This window comes from Pleurodeles waltl, chromosome 4_1, assembly GCF_031143425.1.
Source record: "Pleurodeles waltl isolate 20211129_DDA chromosome 4_1, aPleWal1.hap1.20221129, whole genome shotgun sequence".
Classification (NCBI taxonomy): domain Eukaryota; kingdom Metazoa; phylum Chordata; class Amphibia; order Caudata; family Salamandridae; genus Pleurodeles; species Pleurodeles waltl.
This window is the reverse complement of record NC_090442.1, coordinates 996085247-996107009: the sequence shown is the minus strand read 5'-3', so window position 1 is coordinate 996107009 and position 21763 is coordinate 996085247. Positions and strand designations below refer to the sequence as shown.

The 21763-nt window shown below is 44.6% G+C and overlaps 1 protein-coding gene across 1 annotated transcript in view; it reads right to left on the bottom strand.

The window, feature by feature from the left end:
- The window catches only part of LOC138288315 (chloride anion exchanger-like), a 355789-nt gene that overhangs the window by 25456 nt on the left and 308570 nt on the right, over positions 1-21763 (bottom strand). The window contains exons 17-18 of the mRNA XM_069229825.1: positions 19615-19851; positions 1595-1649 (exon numbers count right to left, since the gene is read on the bottom strand). Of these exons, the coding sequence (XP_069085926.1) occupies positions 1595-1649; positions 19615-19851 (292 nt within the window). The remainder of the gene's footprint in view (positions 1-1594; positions 1650-19614; positions 19852-21763) is intronic.

Sequence of the window (21763 nt, the reverse complement as noted above, 5' to 3'; positions counted from 1 at the left end):
TAGGCAATTCTGACCAATGGAATGATCAGAACTGTATTAGCTTCAAGCTCTAAACATCTTTGAACTGGTTTAAGTACCTGTGTTTAGCCAGAGAGGCCATCCACATTCTTAGTTGACTTTCTGTTATTCTCACTGAATCACCCTGTGGGTGAGTGAGCTAGTAGCTGTACGTCCATGGCAGCCTCCACAACCTGCCGACGAATGGGGAAAACAACTGCTAGGGCTTCTGGGTGACATCCTCCTACAAGTGGCTCTTCCAGCAGCTTTTGATCAAGTATACCAACCCCAGAGATAAGAAACCAAAACTCAGATGGAGCTTGTAGGTGGAGATTTTTTTTTCTTAGCAGAAGTAACATAACAAGCTTACGCTTGTATAGAACGGAGAAGAAGAAAGATAATCATAGGTAGAGAAAATATCTGTCATGAAACTTTCAATAATGAAAGGGACTATGGGATAGCTTTTTACTACGGATGGACAAAGGTACATTTTTTCCCCCCGAAAAATATGTGTATATGTCATGCTAATTAATCATATTATGCTATTTTTTTAGGAGGCCATCTGTGAAATTGAATGCAATTTATTATGCAGCAGCAGTACACCTGCAGTTGTACAGTTTCTGTAGTCTCCTGGATGTGAAAATTAGATGCAAATGCACAAGTGACAGATAAATATAAATTACTTGAAATATGCAACACCATAACAAACACCTAAGCCTGCTTTTCAGCTGAAAGTAAAGTCGCAGACCAGGGACTGGATCATTCTGCTGCAAAGGATGAGAATGGAAAGTCTTGTAATATTAGTTTGCTTTGACTAGAAGTGATTACCAATAGCTTACTGGTCTTGCCATTTAAAATTGACCCTATAACAGAGGTCTGTATGGAAACTGAGTCAGAGCCAAAGCCTGTGGTTTTGGTAATGCTATTAATATTCTCTATTACGCAGTTTTTTTATTTTTACTAAATGATTTGCTGGTTTATTAATCATCTGTGTTACTTTTCTGAAGAAATAAGAATCACTTTCTGTACGCAGTTCATGTTCGTAACTGTTAAATACTCTGCTAGAATGTTTGATTGTCTTCTTTCCTGGCACGACTTCATCTTTATGTAACTATGTGCTTTTGGGACATATTTGAGTCATTTGCCTGAGGTGATTTCACTCATTGAGGCCTGGTGTTTGTTTGAAGTGAGCTAGTGTGCACAGATCCTTAACTTGTTCTGCCACTAATCTATACGCCTTTATTGTAGTGCTTCTGTAGTGCCAGTACATAATATTTTGATTTTCCTCAGACAGAATATGTCATAGAATCTCAAAAAATTGCTTCAATTTAAACTTCCTAGCCTTATTCTTCCATATGCGAGCTCAATTTGACATGTCGCAGAATTTTGTACCAATCCCGGTATCAATGTATGTCCGAAGGTGAACCTCTAAACTCAATCCATTTGAAACTTGACCTTGCACGTGTATTCAGGATCCCTGAAGAAGGTCCACTGTGTAACTCACCGTAGTGGGAACATATTATAATTCTGATGTTATGCATCTGCAACTTCAGGGGAACACAAGAATCAGCTTTGATATATCTGAAGAAATACTTACTGTCAATCCCAACAATGTACACGTCAACTTCAATACGGATAAATTCTTTCAGTGCCTGTGTAAGACATAGAACACAGATCAAACATCTTTATGGAAAGCATGACGTTCTTTAAAGGTTAAATACTCTTTGATGCTATAATTCGCTCATGAACAGATGTGCAATTGTGAAATCTAAAATTGAAGCTCAATAGGATGACTCCTAAAGCCCCATGACTGGAGAATATTATCATATTTTCATCCCTTTATCACTTTTTTAAATCTTCCCACTTCCTTGTCTTTTTCCTGCCTGTCTCTCTCTTGATTTGCAACAAACTCTTTTGAGGTAGAGTACTTATAGCCACTTGAAAATAAGTTCTAAAGGCCACCTGCAACCACCTGCACAAATTAAGTAATGCTTCTGTTTTAGAAAGCTCACAGTGGCAGCACCTCTGCTATGGCGGAGGAGCGTCACCCCCGCCAGCAGCAGCAAAACTTTAACAATAAAATGATAATAAACTATGTTTATTATCATTTTATTGTTAAAGGGGCAGGGCCATGAGGGATGGCGAAGGGGGAGTGCACTGTGAAATCCCTTCAGTGCGCATGTATGTTTGGCCCGCCGGCTTGGGCGAGCCAAACACACATGCACACTGTGCTCTCTCCATCCCGGCACTGTGTTGGCCACCTTTTGCCTGGTATGACTGTGTGTAACTGAGCCCAGATTTGGCATTGCACTTTCAGTGTTTTAGGCAGCATTTCTACTTAAATGTGGTACCCAAGGTCCTATATCAGCAGTTCAAGTGCAGAACTAATGCATGATACTTTGAGCAACGACATCGCAGTACACAAGGGGAATCACCCCTATTTAACAATACTTTTGGTGTGCCACTATATTCACAGTGTTACTCTTCACACAGGAAAATGACAGCAGCCTAAGATTTAATGTATCAAACGCCTATTCCTCAACCTTTGCTGACTCGCTGACCTGTAACTATTCTCTCCCTCTTGCACCCAAGGTTGCTTTTACTTGGCATTAGGTCCCTCATCACCGGGCCTGTCTCTTTACCTCTGATTCTCACCTCTATCACTTTCACTAATTAACTTTCATTACAATTACCTGACTCTGGGCCTGATTTAGATGTTGGTGGTAACTGTTCCACCGTCAACTTTTTGACTGTAAACCTGCCCACTGCCGCAATGGTCCACTTCCTGTATTTAGATGTTGGCGGTCCCCCCGACGAAGACCACATTTGAACCTCTAGCATTGGCCGCGTCTATGTCGGGAAAGGGAAAAGATGCTGCTGGCGGGACCGCAGCCAGCTTTCCCACTGTGGAGATTTAGATGTGCCTTACCACCAAGGAAAAAGTGGCCGTCCGACCGCCACTCCTTAGTTGGCATATTGGGGAGAATAGGGGGTGAAAACGTACCTTTTTACCACTCCCCCCATCGTCGACTGGCCTCAACTGGATAACCCCTGTCCTCACTACTCTTGGTGTGGGTACTACGTGGGAGGTGGGGATCACTGGAGGCACATTCATGTCACTGTAATTTTTTAAATCATTGTGACATGCATATGTCAGAGACACAAGTGGGTCAGACATAGGTACACAACACATATCACACACACACACACACACACACAACTGTCATTATGGTGCCAGTATTCATTGGCAAATGAATGCTGGCACCATAATGACAATACATTCACACCTGTCAACTTTGTCCATGAGTGCACATTGTCACGGGACCTGTACAACCCTCACTCTAGTCAGGGTAAAAGAGAATCACCCTCAGCTAACCCCTGCTTACCCCTTTGGTAGCTTTACTAAAAGATGTATTTTTAAATTGTGAGCTCAGAGACCCCAAACTCCACATGTCCATCCGCTCCCAAAGGGAATCTACACTTTAATCAGATTTAAAGGTAGCCCCCATGTTAACCTATGAGAGGGACAGGCCTTGCAACAGTGAACAATGAATTTAGCAATATTTCACTGTCAGGACATACAAAACACATTACTATGGCCCTCATCCTGACCCTGGCGGTTCTCTACCGCCAGGGCCAACGGGGGCGGGAGCACCGCCGACAGGCCGGCGGTGCTCCCTTGGTCATTCTGACCGCGGCGCTTTGGCCGCGGTCAGAACGGGAAAACCGGCGGTCTCCCGCCGGTTTTCCACTGCCCCTTAGAATCCTCCAAGGCGGCGCAGCTCGCTGCGCCGCCGAGGGGATTGTGACCCCCCCTACCGCCATCCTGTTCATGGCGGGAAAGCCGCCATGAACAGGATGGCGGTAGGGGGGGTCGCGGGGCCCCTGGGGGCAGGGGCCCCCTAACAGGGCCCAACTAGGCTTTTCAGTGTCTGCGATGCAGACACTGAAAAGCGCGACGGGTGCTGCTGCACCCGTCGCACGCCTTCCACTCCGCCGGCTCGATTCCGAGCCGGCTTCCTTGTGGAAGGCGCTTTCCCGCTGGGCCGGTGGGCGATCTGAATCAGATCGCCCGCCGGCCCAGCGGGAAAGTCAGAATACCCCTTGCGGTCTATTGACCGCGGGGCGGTATTCAGGCGGCTTCCGACGGGCGGGCGGCAACCGCCGCCCGCCTAGGTCGGAATGACCACCTATATGCCCTACCTTAACCCTACATTGCACCCTGCCCTTGGGGCTACCTAGGGCCTACCTTAGGGGTGCCTTACATGTAAGAAAAGGGAAGGTTTAGGCCTGGCAAGTGGGTACACTTGCCAAGTCGAATTTACAGTTAACACTGCACACACAGACACTGCAATGGCAGGTCTGAGACATGATTACAGAGCTACTTATGTGGGTGGCACAACCAGTGCTGCAGGCCCACTAGTAGCATTTGATTTATAGGCCCTGGCACCTCTAGTGCACTTTACTAGGGACTTACTAGTAAATCAAATATGCCAATCATGAATAAACCAATTACATACAATTCTACACAGAGAGCATATGCACGTTAGCACTGGTTAGCAGTGGTAAAGTGCTCAGAGTTCAAAAGCCCACAGCAACAGGTAAGGGGAAAATAGGAGGCAGGAGACAAAAAGATTGGGGATGACCCTGAATAAGCAAAAAAGTCCAACACGACCCCCTACCAGCCTAAAGCCAGGGGAGAACAATCAATATCTTGATGTACTTCCCTGATTGGGGCGATAGAACAAGGACCCAGGCCCACAACGGCAGGGGCATGTTCCAGTTCTACGCCTTCCTGACTCCAGTTGGATCCCTCTGTCCATACTCTCAGGGCCCTCTAAGCTAACCCATGGGGAACCCTTCTCCACATCTGCAGACACCATCTGTGCAGCGCCTAACTTTACTTTGCTCACAGATGTATTGCAATGGGCAGATAGTACCACCAGGGCCAACACAGTGGTGTTGCCCACTCCACCCCGGGTGTGACTCTCTTCCCCCCCAGGGGCAACTCTGTCCACCAGGACAGCAAGCCACAGGGACCCCTGACAACTGTCAGGGATGAGATCCGGACCTCAGGCCTCTCTAACCACTGTGACTGTGGCGAGTGGGGGGGCGGTAGCCCCAGGTGCCTGGCACCCTTTGACCACTCTCTCTTCCACCAGGTCAGGGATGACAACCTGACCCTGGTCCTCCCCTCTGGGGCTCTGTACCCTCCCTGCAGGAGCAGCACCCCCAGAGTCCAAAATTGTCAGGGTGCTTGTATAAGCAGTCCTGCACAATTCTTCCACCAGTACAGGGATGTAAACCTGCAACTGGTCATCCAACCTGGGGTCTGTACCTTCAGGTTGGATCAGGGCCAGGGGTGAGGCTTCCCTCTCCCTGCCCTCCCTTCTGGGGTTCTGCATGTGGTTAGCAGTGGTAAAGTGCTCAGAGTTCAAAAGCCAACAGCAACAGGTAAGGGGAAAATAGGAGGCAGGAAGCAAAAAGATTGGGGATGACCCTGAATAAGCAAAAAAGTCCAACATGACCCGCTACCAGCCTAAAGCCAGGGGAGAACAATCAATACCTTGATGTACTTCCATGATTGGGGCGATAGAACAAGGACCCAGGCCCACAACGGCAGGGGCATGTTCCAGTTTTACGCCTTCCTGACTCCAGTTGGATCCCTCTGTCCATACTCTCAGGGCCCACTAAGCTAACCCATGGGAAACCCTTCTCCACATCTGCAGACACCATCTGTGCAGCGCCTAACTTTACTTTGCTCACAGATGTATTGCAATGAGCAGATAGTACCACCATGGCCAACACAGTGGTGTTGCCCACTCCACCCCCGGGTGTGACTCTTGTCCCCCCAAGGGCAACTCTGTCCACCAGGACAGCAAGCCACAGGGACCACTGACAACTGTCAGGGATGAGAGCCGGACCTCAGGCCTCTCCAACCACTGTGACTGTGGAGAGTGGGGGGCGGTAACCCCAGTTGCCTGGCACCCTTTGACCACTCTCTCTTCCACCAGGTCAGGGATGACAACCTGACCCTGGTCCTCCCTTCTGGGGCTCTGTACCCTCCCTGCAGGAGCGGCACCCCCAGAGTCCAAAATTGTCAGGGTGCTTGTATAAGCAGTCCTGCACAATTCTTCCACCAGTACAGGGATGTAAACCTGCAACTGGTCCTCCAACCTGGGGTCTGTACCTTCAGGTTGGATCAGGGCCAGAGGTGAGGCTTCCCTCTCCCTGCCCTCTCTTCTGGGGTCCTGCATGTGGGATGCTTTTTCCAAGCAGACTCACTGGATGGTTGGGTGAAGGGTACTTTTGTTAATTCATGGAAGGGGCTGAGTGATGTAATTGCTGGAGAGCATATGTCTAGTCCTTATTTTCCAGAGCTACGCCAACACCAGGTGGAGTGTGAGTTATCTGACCCCAGGGAGCTTACAATGGAGGCAGACCTCTGGGTGAGTACCAGAGAGTCTGAAGAGGCATTTGGTGGGGGCTCCTGGGAGGAGTGGTCTAGGTATTTCCCAACCAGGTGAGGTAGGGAAGGATTGTAGTGTCCCAAGTAGGTCCCAGTGTAGTGGGATGGGTGAGGGACCCCATGTCCAGTCTCAGAGGAGAGGGAATGGGGATGGGCTGAGGTCCAAGGTGCCTGAGATCCGGTCTCAGGTCCTGGAGGGTTCCATGAGGGAACACCAGGAGGGGAGCCTAGCCTGTACCATAGGGCCATCTGTTGAGGGAGATCGCACAGTGTCAGGAGAACTTGGGGGGGCGGCTGTAGCCAGCATCCCACCAGTTCTGGTGTCTGGCAGTACCACTCCTAGTGAGGGGGTGCAGAAGTCCAGACAGAGGGTTGAGAGGGGGTTGCAGACCCCAGTGGAGAACCTGGATGGTTAGGGGTCAGCTCTGAGAGCAGAGCCCCCCAGGAATGACCTTGGTGAGACCATTTCTGGGTTGGGGGGAATCCAGACTTTGTCAGATGGGCAGAGGTCAGGAGACCTGCACCAGCCAGACTCTTGTGTGGCCCTTGGGTAAGGTGTGTCCCTTGAGGGGGGTAAGTGTGTCCCGCTGGATGTCCTGGAGTGCCAGGCAATGGTTCAACTGCAGGGTGGTGACTCTAGGTTGAATGATCAGGTTCAGGGGGTAAACTCTGACCTGATGAGACTGGTGAGACAGTACCTGACTGTCCCTGACACTCAACCCACACTCTTCTGGGATGTCTTCACACTCTATAACCAGGACTTCTACCCGGGGGGAACCCCTCTCCCAGTCACTCTCACCTAGAGTCAGTAGAGTGTCCCTCCCACCAGTAGGAATATGACTCCCCATGCCAGTTCCCCAATCCACCTCAGGAACACTGTGCATCACTGGAGCTACCTCATACCCTGAACCTCCTGGCATATGTTAACTCCCTCCTTCAAGTAGGGCACCACATCTCTGGGCATGTGCACTTTTTCAGCAACACTGGATATAAAATTGTTGCTGCCACCATTCCAGCTGGACTCATCCCTCATGACTTCCAGCTCTTTCAATTTAAGCTCATAAGCCCAAATCCTTTTTTTGATCTCTAAGTCCCTCCTCCTTTCTTCCAACTCCTTCTCCCTTTGCATCCTCAACTCCTTGAACTTCAACCGGCGAGCCCTCTCTGCCTGTCTGTCCTGTAACTCTTCAGGAGGTGACACCCTGCTACCCCTGCTGGGGACCCTCCCCCAGGCGTAACAGGTACCTCCACTACACCACTGTGTATCCTCTGCACTTCCCCACCCACATTCTCCTCCTCTGTGTGCCCTCCAGCCTTCTTGACTGTCACCCAGGCCCTCTGTGCCTTTTGCAGCTCCCCCTCCCTGGTGGAGCTCTCAGTGAGACAGTCAAGATCTTTAAGGAACTGTTTCAATTGAGCAACTGAGTACTCCTTCAGTTTCTCTGTTGCAAACACAGCTCCAACTGTTGCATCTCCAGACTGAGACATGATGGTCACAAGTGCAAAGTTCCAAAGGCAGAAAATAAGTTCCAATGAAGTAACACAAATCAGTCAAGGGATCAGCAAAATCATGGAAGTAGAAAAAAAAGGAGTCCTTAAGAGAAAAAGCAAGAGATCACCAAAAAAGTAGTATGTGGTCACGTAGTGGTCTGAACTCAAACAGTAGTGTACACTTAATCACTGTATGTCAAGTACAAATACAAGTCCAAATCCCAACCGCTGATCACCAATGTTAGAAATGGGGTCTTTGGTTGACAGTCAGGTTACCCCTTGTTCAAGCAAGGACCCTCACTCTAGTCAGGGTAAAAGAGAATCACCCTCAGCTAACCCCTGCTTACCCCCTTGGTAGCTTGGCAGAGCAGTAGGCTTAACTTCAGAGTGCTAGGTGTAAAGTATTTGTACCAACACACACAGTAACTTAATGAAAACACTACAAAATGACACAACACAAGTTTAGAAAAAATAGGAAATATTTATCTAAACAAAACAAGACCAAAATGACAAAAATCCACAATACACAAGTCAAGTTATCAATAAAAATGCAAAAAGAGTCTTTAAGTAGTTTTAAACACACTCTAGTGCTGCTAGCGTGAAAATGTACCTGGTGTGCGTCAAAAATAACCCCGCACAGGTGGGTGTGCGTCAAATATAACTCCGCACGGTGGTACATGAGTCGGAAATCCAGCCGCACGATGATCTGAAATCCCCGCAGCGCAGGTTGTGATCTCCCTGCCTCCGTCAGTGAAGCTGCGCGTCGTTTCTCCTGCTCCGTTCGTCGATTCTTCAGTCGCGTTTCCTGCAAGCGTTGTTTTCTCAGCTGCGGAGCCGGCGGGGTGTTGTTTTTTCAGCCGCAGATAGGAGTCGCGTCAATCTTTTCCCCGCACGGCGCTCTGTGAGTGGATTTCCTTGTCTTGGCTGCCAGCTTCTCCTTTCAGGGTCCCAGGAACTGGATGGGCACCACAGGGCAGAGTAGGAGTCTCTCCAGAGACTCCAGGTGCTGGCAGAGAGAAGTCTTTGCTGTCCCTGAGACTTCAAACAACAGGAGGCAAGCTCTAGATCAAGCCCTTGGAGATTTGTTCTCAAGATGGAAGGCACACAAAGTCCAGTCTTTGCCCTCTTACTCTGGCATTAGCAGCAACTGCAGGATAGCTCCACAAAGCACAGTCACAGGCAGGGCAGCTCTTCTACCTCAGCTATTCAGCTCTTCTCCAGGCAGAGCTTCCTCTTGGTCCCAGAAGTGTTTCTAAAGTCTGTGGTTTTGGGTGCCCTTCTTATACCCAATTTCTTCTTTGAAGTAGGCCTACTTCAAAGTAAAGTCTCTTTTGAATGTGAAATCCTGCCTTGCCCAGGCCAGGCCAGGCCAAGACACTCACCAGTGGGTTGGGGACTGCATTGTGTGAGGGCAGTCACAGCCCTTTCAGGTGTGAGTGACCACTCCACCCCTCCATCCTAGCACAGATGGCTCATCAGGAAATGCAGGCTACACCCCAGCTCCCTTTGTGTCACTGTCTAGTGTGAGGTGCAACCATCCCAACTGTCAAACTGACCCAGACAGGGAATCCACAAACAGGCAGAGTCACAGAAATGGTATAAGCAAGAAAATGCCCACTTTCTAAAAGTGGAATTTTCAAACACACAATCTTAAAATCAACTTTACTAAAAGATGTATTTTTAAATTGTGCGCTCAGAGACCCCAAACTCCACATTTCCATCTGCTCCCAAAGGGAATCTACACTTTAATCAGATTTAAAGGTAGCCCCCATGTTAACCTATGAGAGGGACAGGCCTTGCAACAGTGAAAAACATATTTAGCAATATTTCACTGTCAGGACAAATAAAACATATTACTATGGCCCTGATTACAACTTTGGAGGAAGGGGTTAATCCGGCCCAAATGTGACGGATATACCACCAGCCGTATTACGAGTCCATTATATCCTATGGAACTCGTAATACGGCTGGTGGTAAATCCCTCACATTTGGGACGGATTAACATCTCCTCCAAAGTTGTAATCAGGCCCTATATGTCCTACCTTAACCATACACTGCACCCTGCCCTTGGTGCTACCTAGGGCCTACCTTAGGGGTGCCTTACATGTAAGAAAAGGGAAGGTTTAGGCCTGGCAAGTGGGTACACTTGCCTAGTCGAATTTACATTTAAAACTGCACACACAGACACTGCAATGGCAGGTCTGAGACATGATTACAGAGCTACTTATGTTGGTGGCACAACCAGTGCTGCAGGCCCACTAGTAGCATTTGATTTACAGGCCCTGGCACATCTAGTGCACTTTACTAGGGACTTACTAGTAAATCAAATATGCCACTCATGAATAAACCAATTACATACAATTGTACACAGAGAGCATATGCACTGTAGCACTGGTTAGTAGTGGTAAAGTGCTCAGAGTTCAAAAGCCAACAGCAACAGGTAAGAATAAATAGGAGGCAGGAGGCAAAAAGATTGGGGATGACCAAAAAGTCCAACACTGTGGTTGTCATGATATGCTGTGGGTTGTGTGTGAGTAGGTATGTGTATGTGTGTATGTGATGCAATTGGCAGGCTGAGGTGCAGGTGTGTGTGTTTGTGTAGCCGAGTGTGTGGTTGTGTTTGTTGTGTGGTGTGTGCATGCAGTGTCAATGATGTGTGTATGTTGTGTCAAGCAAGCGTGTCAATGTGTGTTTTTGGCATGTGCAGATTGTGTATGTATGTGTTGTGTAGTGTGTAGTGCGGGGGTGCACCTATGTCTAAGGGACAGTGTGTGTGTGTGTGTCACTTACCTCCCTTCCATAGCCACTGCCATTGTATGAAGTCCATTGAGTCCCGCTGCTGTCTCCCGCTGTCAGCAAACCACTGCCGGAACACTGCCTGCAGGACTGTAACATCTAAATACAGTGGGCGGAAGACCACCGACGTGATGGTCTTTTTAGGCCCATGTCTGACATAGCTTGGCAGTGTGACCACCAACATCTTTATCAGGCCCGCCGTCTTTTGTTATGTTTACTTGTCCCTTGCCTGTCTTAACGTCCCATATTTGCTCCCCACTGTCCACTCACTGTAATGTATCCTGCCCCCCTTGCTGCACACTCTTTGCCTCTACTGTCGCCTTGCCTCCTTGTTGCCCTTTATGATTCCCTTGCAGTTCTCGCTTCGGTGCTGTAATGAAATGCAGCAGGGCAGGTGCAGTGTCGCCCACAGTGGGATGTAGCAGGGCAGATACATTACCACTCACAATGAAATGTAGTAGGCAAGATGCAGTGTCACCCACACTTGAAAGAAGCGGAGCAGATTCAAAACGAAATGTAGCAGAGCAGACGCGGTGTTACCCACAATGGAAGTCTACAAATCAGATGCAATGTCTCCCACAATGGAATGCAGCAACGCAGATGTGGTGCAAACAGTCATCTAACCGACGCAATTGACTTCCACATGCAACGAATGATGAGAAATTCTCTAAATCCGCGTTTTGTGTGATTAAAAGGGCCGGGAGTGAAATGCAGATGGGATGTCAAAACTCTTGCATATTTCTTGACCAGCGGACAGAAATCCAGGATAAAACAGTCTTGCTGGGAAGAGGATGTCTTAGTTTCTGCGAGCTATCGTATCTGGAGGATGGGTTGTAAATGGGCCATGCTCCTGATAATATCATGTACTACATCTTGTCTTTTAGAGGCATTAATAGCAGGCACAAATAACTCTCAACACCACTACAGAAGTTAATTCACTTCACCAACAGCTGCATGAAATCCATAGACAGGTAACTGGCTGTAATAATTTGGATCTAAGTACAACTTATTTGACAGTGGCAAGCTGGAACGTTCATGAGCTAAAATTAAAGACAGAAGATCTGTAATGGCAAGTGTTTATAGCACAACACAATATTTGTTGTTTACTAGTGGCTGGGGTTACTATTTATATTAACCTGGATGACTAAACTGCACAATATGCTCCAGCAACTAAACAAAAACATGGTCACCCTTCTGGTGGGTTGGTTACTTTGGTTTGTGCCGAATCTAAACTAACTGCACAATCTGTAGCAGCGACAAATTCTACAACCAATATCTTGCACACTAGATTGACAGAAGACTTTCCTCTCTGCTGCAAGAATCAAGATATCTTAAATGTGTCTATCCCCCTGGAAGAATGAATAAATGGGAAAAGATCCTGGCAGCACTTGCGGAATTGTTCTTGAAAATTAGGCAAGGTGTCATATTCTGTGGTGACTTTAACATCTCCCGTGGGAGATATTTGCAGAGCAGTGTACTACCAGAAGATGACTCTCATTGGGGTATCCCAAATGCGACTCCGATGCATAAAAAGGAGAATGATGCAATGACAAAACTATTAAATCCCCAATGGTGACCTCTGGCTTATGATTTTAAATGGACATACACGCTCTGATGACCTGGCCCAATCAACCTATATTGTGGGGGCAAGGCATTCCAGCATCATTGATTATATCACGATTAACATGTAAGCATGGTCAACAGTTCAGTATAAGCTAGTGACCATAACTTTCTTATCACTTCTTTCCTCAAGTTTCTTCATGCCCCACAATGTAGTGAGCCAACAAGGCTTCCCCTTCAAACACATAGGACAAAGAGTAGGAGGCAGCTGACATGCTCACTAGAGAACTATCACGCCCTCGACCTCTATGAGACTAGGGATAAAGACTTACAAGATCTGTGGGCAGCTGAGAATGGAAGTGAGAAAAGGATTCTCACATTGTTCGAACAAATAACCAGGACGGTGGGGCATTTCCAGAGACGAGCACTTACATAACAGTAGCAGATGTAATAACATCAACTGGTATGATAATGATTGCTGGTGTAGAAAGAGAAAACTCCCTCCAACCCTAGTACAGAGCCATAATTCCCTTGAGGCAGAGTACACATTTATAAAACTAAGAAGTGAGTATAAGGATATGTTTAGTGCAAAAACAATACAATGCAACAATTTTCTGGGATTGCATAAAGCACGCAGCCTCTGAAAAAAAATTCAAAAGCCTTTTGGGCCCCTTTTTCTGTGGTTGATCAAATACTAAAAAGCAATAGGAAACATGTATTAGCCACAAGAATGGCTTACTCCCTTTAAGCCGCTTTATACTTTAGTACAAGAGAAACAAACACAAAAAACGTAAAAGCCTCTGAGCAGCAGCCTCGTCAAAAGACTTTATTGGAGATTAATTATATAAAAGTTGAGCTAGCCATCTCTCACCAAAAATCAAATAAAGCCCCAGACCCTTGCACTAACAACTAATGATATTCCTCGTTCTTGGCGTTTAGCAACAATTGTGTCTAAACATAACAAGGATGCCTGGCATATTCCTTTAAATTATCGGCAATATCCTTATTGGATGGGGCAGATCAAATATTTGGGCGTGTGCTGAGTAACCGATTCAAGATAGGATTGACACAGAGATCCCTTGCCCGTACCGTAATCAGGCAGGATTCCATAATCAAATAGAAACTTTGCTGTCTGTAAATGACAGTGTTTTAACAGTCCATGGTTTAATAATATTATTGCAAAATGCACCACCAGCTACAGTTAACGCCCTTACCACTCTCCTGCTGAATGTGGGCGGCTTATTTGCCATTTTTGATGGGATCTCCCTAATGCCAATATTATGTTAGGTTCAGTTGCACAGAAATAAGCAGACAGGTATTTATCAGAAATCACTTATGGAGATCGAGGACCATATTTATGAGCTCCTTGCGCCGCCGGAGTGTCACTTTTTGTGACGCTCTCGCCGCACAAACTACAAAATCATATTTACAAGGCCACGTAAAGCCACTTTGCATGGGTTTTAATAGCCTCATGGATATGGAGTAAGGCAAGGCAGCACAGACCACTGCATTGCCTTACTCTGTGCTCGGAAGGAGTTTTCATAAGTGTTGCAGAAGGTGTTCCCACGCAACACCCATGGATTTTTACGCTTCCTCCTATTTATAAAACCATGTAAACCTGGGGATACGCCAAAACCTTATGCCTCCTGAGGTGAGGCGTAACGAGAAACAACTTTATTTCTCCTTGTTTCTTCCTCTTTCCTATGTATGCTGGATTCTGCAGCACACATAGAAAGAGGAAAATGCTTCTCAGGATTGCTTTAGTCCAGAAAGGCACCTCTTCCTTCACAAAAACAATCCAGGCTCCCTTGCACCATGGTGCAAGGCTGCCTGTGTTGGTTCTAGGCTGCCAAAACAGGGGGAAAGGACAGGAATGGACCATATTGCATGAATACCGTGCTTTCCTGCGCTTTCACTTTGGTGTAGGGCAGACCAGCAATGCGACTTGCTGCTCTGCCCTACAACAAATCCCCATAAATGAGGCTCCAAGTGTTTTAATAGAGGATCTTTGGTACTGTGGTTTAAGCATTTAACAAGGACACTGAAGCTCCTTGAACTTGGTGATCTAAGGGAATACACTGTAGCATTAATTCTGATGCACCCGGGAGAATCAAAGAAGCACATGGCTCTCCAGAATAAAAGAAACATACAATAATGCAAAGAGGAGCTCATTGGTACATAACTATCCATTTTATGTTTATCTGTTCTTTAACATTAACCTCTAGTAGAAAATGGCTTTACCCCATATTGAAAAGTATATAATGTTACTAATTATGAAGATGCTCTATTGGGGTGACTTACTGATTACAAAAAAGACATTTACTGTGCAGTGTCTACTTACATCTGGCTTGCAAGGGTCAGAGCTGGCAGACTGGAGGGATGATACTGTATTTGTATTTTTTCTGAATTTTATAATTATGCCATATTTTATGTGGAACTCCCAGGCTCTGAAAAGTTTACTATAAGGATTCACTTTTATTTTGTCATGGGCATGTTATGATATATGCTGTGATTTTAATGTGATTTTTTTGTTTCTGTGTTATTATGACGCATGCCAACCACACATCAATAAATACCGTAGACCAGTGGTTCCCAACCTTTTGACTTCTGAGCCTCCCCCCCCTTTTATTATTACTGGAGCATGGGGCTCTCCACTAAGTCAATATTTGAATCCGGGGAACCCCACTGAGTCACTACTGGAAGCCGAGGCTAACCTAGTATATCACAGATTGTCCCTGGAATACACTGGCCTAAACGTTGTTGATAATTTGAGCCGCAAAACAATACACAAAAATACAGAAACAAGCATTCATCAAACACATACACAAACGATAGTACATTTTATTTAATTTGTAAACAACTATTAATGAAAAAATATTTTTTTAAATTTTAATAGGAAGGTTGGAGCTTTTCTAAATTCACTTGAAGCCACACATCGTCCATACTATATTCTGTGTGATGCACCTCCACTGCTCCCACAAATCAATCTGAGGATACTAATTTAACTTACAGTCTCCAATTTCAAAATCCTTGAAATTTAGAGTATTTTTTTAACATTTTCAATTGTACACTTACCCACTTTATTTATATACCCTTTATTAATCTGTTAATATTATCTAATTTTCTAAGCAGTTGAGTACCCCCGGGTATCCCCAGACCACAGATTGGGAAACGCTGCCATACACTTTGCACACAGTAAACCTCGTTTGGATAGCATGCGCTACACATAAGAGATGAAACACCTACATAACTACAGTGCACAGAAGAGCCACTCAAACGGTGGGAATCAGGATGTGCTGCAATTTAGTTTATGACACCTTATGCCCCTTCCCATCTGCAGAAGTTTGATGATGTCATCACGCCCCTGTCAATCCAAGATTGTGCAGTGACATATTTGCTTCTCCTGTTTTGGACAAAGAGGGACGGTGACAAAAGGTAACAACACAATGTGTAACCTGAGCTTATCTAATTACACACTATGACACTGATGTTAATAGTGAGAGAAGGTTCCAATTTTGTTCTTGGGGAAAGATAAATGGATACATTATAGCTGTTATAGCAACTTCATGATTTTACAACAATTTGTTTGACATCATCTGACAATGTACATTTATCAGTTGCTTCTGATAAATCTTAAGAAGAGAGAGAAAGAAGCAGCTTTCCATTTCGATATTTTAATGCTGATCCCTAAAAACACAGAGTGCTGATCAATTCAGACTGCTATGCCTTGACAATAAAGCCAGCTTGGTGGATCAACAAATATATCTAACAAAATTAGCCATCATCTGCATGAATATCACCACACAAGAATAAAATACTGGTCTGGTTGCATTGCTATAGCCTAGCCTCATGTCATGAAGGTAAAGTCCAGCCAGTCGTCGATGCTCCAATAGCAAAAAAGGCCCCCCTGGGAGAATTATAGCCCTTGACTTCCACGGCAGTGGTCGTTTGGCTAAAACTCTCCAACTCGGTAAGGTTCATCAAGTATTTCATCCATTTTATTAGACGTAAACAATTCCAAATTATAGAACTCAAACACACCCTCTATACCGTGATAAAAGGAAATTCTGTCCTGTGAACCCCCTTGCTAGTAGAGTGTCCTTAATCACAAGGGCAGGTGGGACAGGGAGAGAGATTGAAACGGCAGTAATGGTCAGCAGCATGGCTCAGTTTGCCCTTGTTTTAGTCTTAGTTTACTGGACAGTTTTTTCAGGACTGACTTGGCTTGATAAAATACTGTCCATTTTTAGCAGACCCTGTATCTAACTCAGCCTTCAGATGTTCACTGTAGTAGTGGTCTGTGTTGGTTGGTAGCATCTTCCCCATCCACCAATAACTATGCCAAATATGGAGCTGAATATTAAAAGACTTTTACTTGTCTGTGTGTAACTGTAAACTCAACATTCCAAACCTGCATTTACTTCACCACGTTCTAACCATTACTTCACAGTTCTTTGGAGTTTTGAAGAGCTGAGAGGGTTCCATCATTCATAACTCACATACCACTACACTGGTGATCGGCTTTTGGGGAGGGCCTGAACTATCTAAGATGTCTTGACGTCTGTTAGACATGACAGCCTTAGGGTGGACACCCCTAACTTTTTGCTTGCCTCCTTCCACTTTTTGGACACTGTTTTTGCTGTTTTTTTAGACTCTGCACACTTTACCATTGCTAACCAGTGCTAAAGTGCATATGCTCTCTCCCTTTAAACATGGTAATATTGGATCATACCCAATTGGGCTATTAACTTTACTTATAAGTCCCTAGTACCATGCACTATATGTGCCCAGGGCCTGTAGATTAAATGCTACTAGTGGGCCTGCAGCACTGGTTGTGCCACCCACTTAAGTAGCCCCTTAACCTTGTCTCATGTCTGCCATTGCAAGGCCTGTGTGTGCATGTTCACTGCCCATTCGACTTGGCATTTACAAGTACTTGCCAGGCCTAAAACTCCCCCTTTTCTACATATAAGACACCCCTAAGAGATGCCCTAGGTAGCCCATTGGGCAGGGTGCTGTGTAGGCAAAAGGCAGGACATGTACCTATGTAGTTTACATGTCCTGGTGGTGTAAAACTCCTAAATTCGTTTTTACACTGCTGTGAGGCCTGCTCCCTTCATAGGCTAACATTGGGGCTGTCCGCATATATTGTTTGAGTGGTAGCTGCTGATCTGAAAGGAGTAGGAAGGTCATATTTAGTATGGCCAGAATGGTGATTTAAAATCTTGCTGACTGATGAAGTCAGATTTAATATTACTATTTTAGAAATGTCACTTTTAGAAAGTGAGCATTTCTCTGCACTTAAATCTTTCTGTGCCTTACAATCCACGTCTGGCTGGGTTTAGTTGACAGCTCCTTGTGCATTCACTCAGACACACCCCAAACACAGGATACTCAGCTTCACTTGCATACATCTGCATTTTGAATGGGTCTTCCTGGGCTGGGAGGGTGGAGGGCCTGCTCTCACACAAATGACTGCCACACCCCCTAATGGGACCCTGGCAGACAGGATTGAACTGAAAGGGGACGTGGTGCACTTCTAAGACACTCTTTAAAGTCTCCCCCACTTCAAAGGCACATTTGGGTATATAAACAGGGCCTCCGCCTCTTCCAACTCAGACACTTCCTGGAGAAGAAACTTGTAACCAAAACCTGCATCCTGCCAAGAAGAACTGCCTGGCTGCCCAAAGGACTCACCTGACTGCTCTCTGTGAAGGACTGCTGCCTTGCTGTTGCCCTGCTGCCTTGCTGCTCCCTGACTGTGGTGAAGAAGTGCTCTCCAAGGGCTTGGATAGAGCTTGCCTCCTGTTCCCTGAAGTCTTAGGACCATAAAGACTTCTCTCTTGCAACTGGACTCCTTGTGTGGTGAAAATTTTATGCACAGCTTGCTAAAAATACAGCCTGCCACGCAGTGAAAAATTCACCGCACACCGAACCGAAACGACGCAGCGCTTGTGACTTTGCTCCACAAGCCCAGGATTCCACGCACAGACCCCGGGGTGTCAGAAAACCCCCCAACCCGAAGAGGATCCATGACCGAGCGCCGGAAATCGACACACAGCCGTCCCTGCGTGGAAACTAAACAACACATCACTGTGTGCGGCCCGAGAAATCAACGCACACCTCCTTTATTTCCACACTTCTCCTCCTCTGCGGCCCATTGCGGAGATTTTTCACACGAACCAGGGACTTTGTTTGCTTTAAAAAGACTTAAGACACTTTATATCACTTTTCAGTGATATCTCTACACTTACTTATTGCATCTTTGATCGTTTTGACCTGCAAATATCCAGATAAATATTATATATTTTTCTAAACACTGTGTGGTGTATTTTTGTTGTGCTATATTGTGTTATTGTATGATTTATTGCACAAATACTTTACACTTTGCCTTCTAAGTTACGCCTGACTGCTCAGTGCCAAGCTACCAGAGGGTGAGCACAGGTTAATTTGGATTGTGTGTGATTTACCCTGACTACAGTGAGGGTCCTTGTTTGGACGGGGGTAACCTGACTGCCAACCATAGACCCCATTTCTAACAATGTCCATATGCCCATATGGTGTCACTGGAAACAGTTCCTCAAATTGATTATTCTTAATTTATTACTGTATCCAGATAAGGTAAGAAATGTGTCTTATCGGTGATCCAATTTCCTTCTCCACTCGTAATTTGCTCATTATTTATCACTGCTTCAAACCCTGTTAAAGACAGTCACATTGCCACCAACAATTGTTCATTTGAAAGTACTTTTAAAACCTTGGATTATCCAAAATGTGTGCATATTCTTTGTTACCCAGATTCTGTGCATACCTGTGTTCTTACAATTTGGCACATACCCTGTGGTATACAGATGTGAGAATAACAATATATGCCAATTGTTAACACTATATAGTGTCCTGAATTATTGCACAGCAGGGATAATCTGTGAAATACTGGGTTATCCAGGACATGTGTAACTGTTGGCATCCTTTCAGCAAAGCATGTACTATCTATCATGATTGCACAAAACAAATTATCCTGTATGAGTGTATGCAGTAGATTATCTAGAATTTTCTGTATGCTACGAGGTAGCCAGGATTGGTCAGGTCTCACTGAGTGTACAGAGCCTCAACACATTGTGCTAACATATTTTTAATTATGTAACAAACATAATGCTCCTCTGTAACCTTTTTTCATGTGGTTGCCACCCCTTCATCTCTGTCATTCTCATGTACTCATCACAGCATGGTGAATACTGGATGCAGAAAACAATAAGGGTAGCACGGACATTTTAAGAAAAAGTTATATGAAAATAATTTACCGCCTTTACTCCCTTCATGGCAGAAATATCCAAAAAGGAGACCGCTCCAAAGTCTATGATGACACTATGGACATCAATCTTGGGCACAATGATGTTATTTGGGAGGTCTTTGTTCCAGTCTATGTTAAGTGGCAGGTCAGCAGTGTAGGTGGGCAGGTCCAGCTCTTCTATATGGTTATTGTCAAGTTCTTCATCATCAGACTCTTGACATTCATAACTAGTGTTAATGATTCCTTCCTTTTAATATAATCAAAAGACACACAAAGATGTTACATTTGAATAAAGAGACTTCACAAATTGACAATTTAAAAAAAAGGCAATAAAGTAGATTTTAAGCATGTTTGGTAATATATAAAAAAAAAAGTCACTTGTTTAGAAGGATTTGGTGGAGGAGGGGGCACAAAGATGGCATGTTGGCATGTATTGTGACACAAACGTAGAAAAGAAAGCATGTTGCAAGAAAATTAGAATTAAAAAAGGAAAGGAGAAAAGGAAAGTATGAAAACACTCCATTATGAACACAATGATGACTATTTACATGACATCTATTCTTTGCTCATCTATCCTTTACTCATCTAAATTGTAAAAAGACAACTGACATCAATTAAAAAATGATAAGCTGCAATGTCCATGAACACAAACCCAAATACATCACCACTGTGTGATGCAGTGTTTAGAAGAAACTGAGACATTGATAAGTTTACTTAGGTCATAAAAATGTAAAACTTGCTGAACTCTGCAATTTTGTAGTGGTTGCAGTGAGGTACACCTAGTGAGAAAACAAACATGGACTGAAGCATACCATTCAATTTCAAAAAGATTATCACAATATGCATTAGATGTGTTCCTGAAAAATGAGGTAAAATAGATGGTGGGTGGTGGTGGAGGAACAAGCCAACTGTGGTACGTTTGTAGACCCTTTCTATTAATAATGACTACGATTAATGCTTTTCATGCACAAATGGACACTTTTTCTAAAATGTTTATACATAGGTGGGGATTTCAACTTTACCATCAATCCCTTACTTGAGACATGTAAACAAACCTTTATAAACATAAGACTAGAGACACTTTGAACAAGTAATGCACATATTGTTATTCTTGTGACAAATTACTAGCGAGACAGGATGTTTCCAGCAGGGATCCGACTTATTCTAAAGATTAACTTGAATTTAATATCTCACAATAGAAGGAGTTGAAAATCATAAATTGAACAATTGAGTAATAATAACACCTGTTAAATTCAGCGCTTAGAAACAAATTATTAATTTCTTTTGTAGGCCAAGTTGACGATATATATGTGAGCACTTGACTTTTCTAGCCGTGAAAGGGTTGGACGCAGAACAAGATGCTGTTCACAATGAAGATTTAATCCAGATCTTTGCTGAAAGAATCCCTGAATTTGGGGTATTAACAGGGCCCATGAAAAAGACATAAGTGAACATGGATACGTTTATGACTTTTTATTTTGTGTTATATACATTCTTTGTTTTTCTATATCAGAAGGTTGTAGGAAGATAAAAACAGTTGTAGGAAGATAAAAAATGTAAATAAGGTCAGGGATAGTAAACAAATGAAACACATTTTGTCAGAAGAGTGCTTTCCTAAGACAAATAATATTAACCATGGCCCTTTACAATAAGCCCCTGAGAGATAATGGGGACATTTCTGAGAACATATTATTAACATAAAAAGTAGCTATTTTCTGGCCTTTAGAAGTCTATACACATAGCTCAAATGTGGTCAGGGAAACTAAAATTTGGGTAAAGAACACTTTGGAGCATGACTAATATGCAGTATAGATTAAACGTCAATTGTAGGTCTGGTTTAACAGTGCAGGTGTCAGCAAGAGCTATTGTTATCAATTCTTTACCATATAGATAGAGTGGACTTTGGCTCTTGCCACTGGAATATTACTTTCTCAGAAAGTATTGTTGTTGTTTTCTGGCTGTTGGAAAATAGTTCAGTCAGGACTCCATATGCACACTGACTTCTTGGCTTTGCCAGTGCTTTTTATTCATGTATGTTTTTAACTCATGCTGCAAGAAAGTAGGTTTTTAGTTGTGAAGGAAGTGATTCCTTTACAAGGAACAGGGCTCAACTCTTCCTGTTACTGGGAAACAAGTACCTCTCTGTAGCACTTTACTCC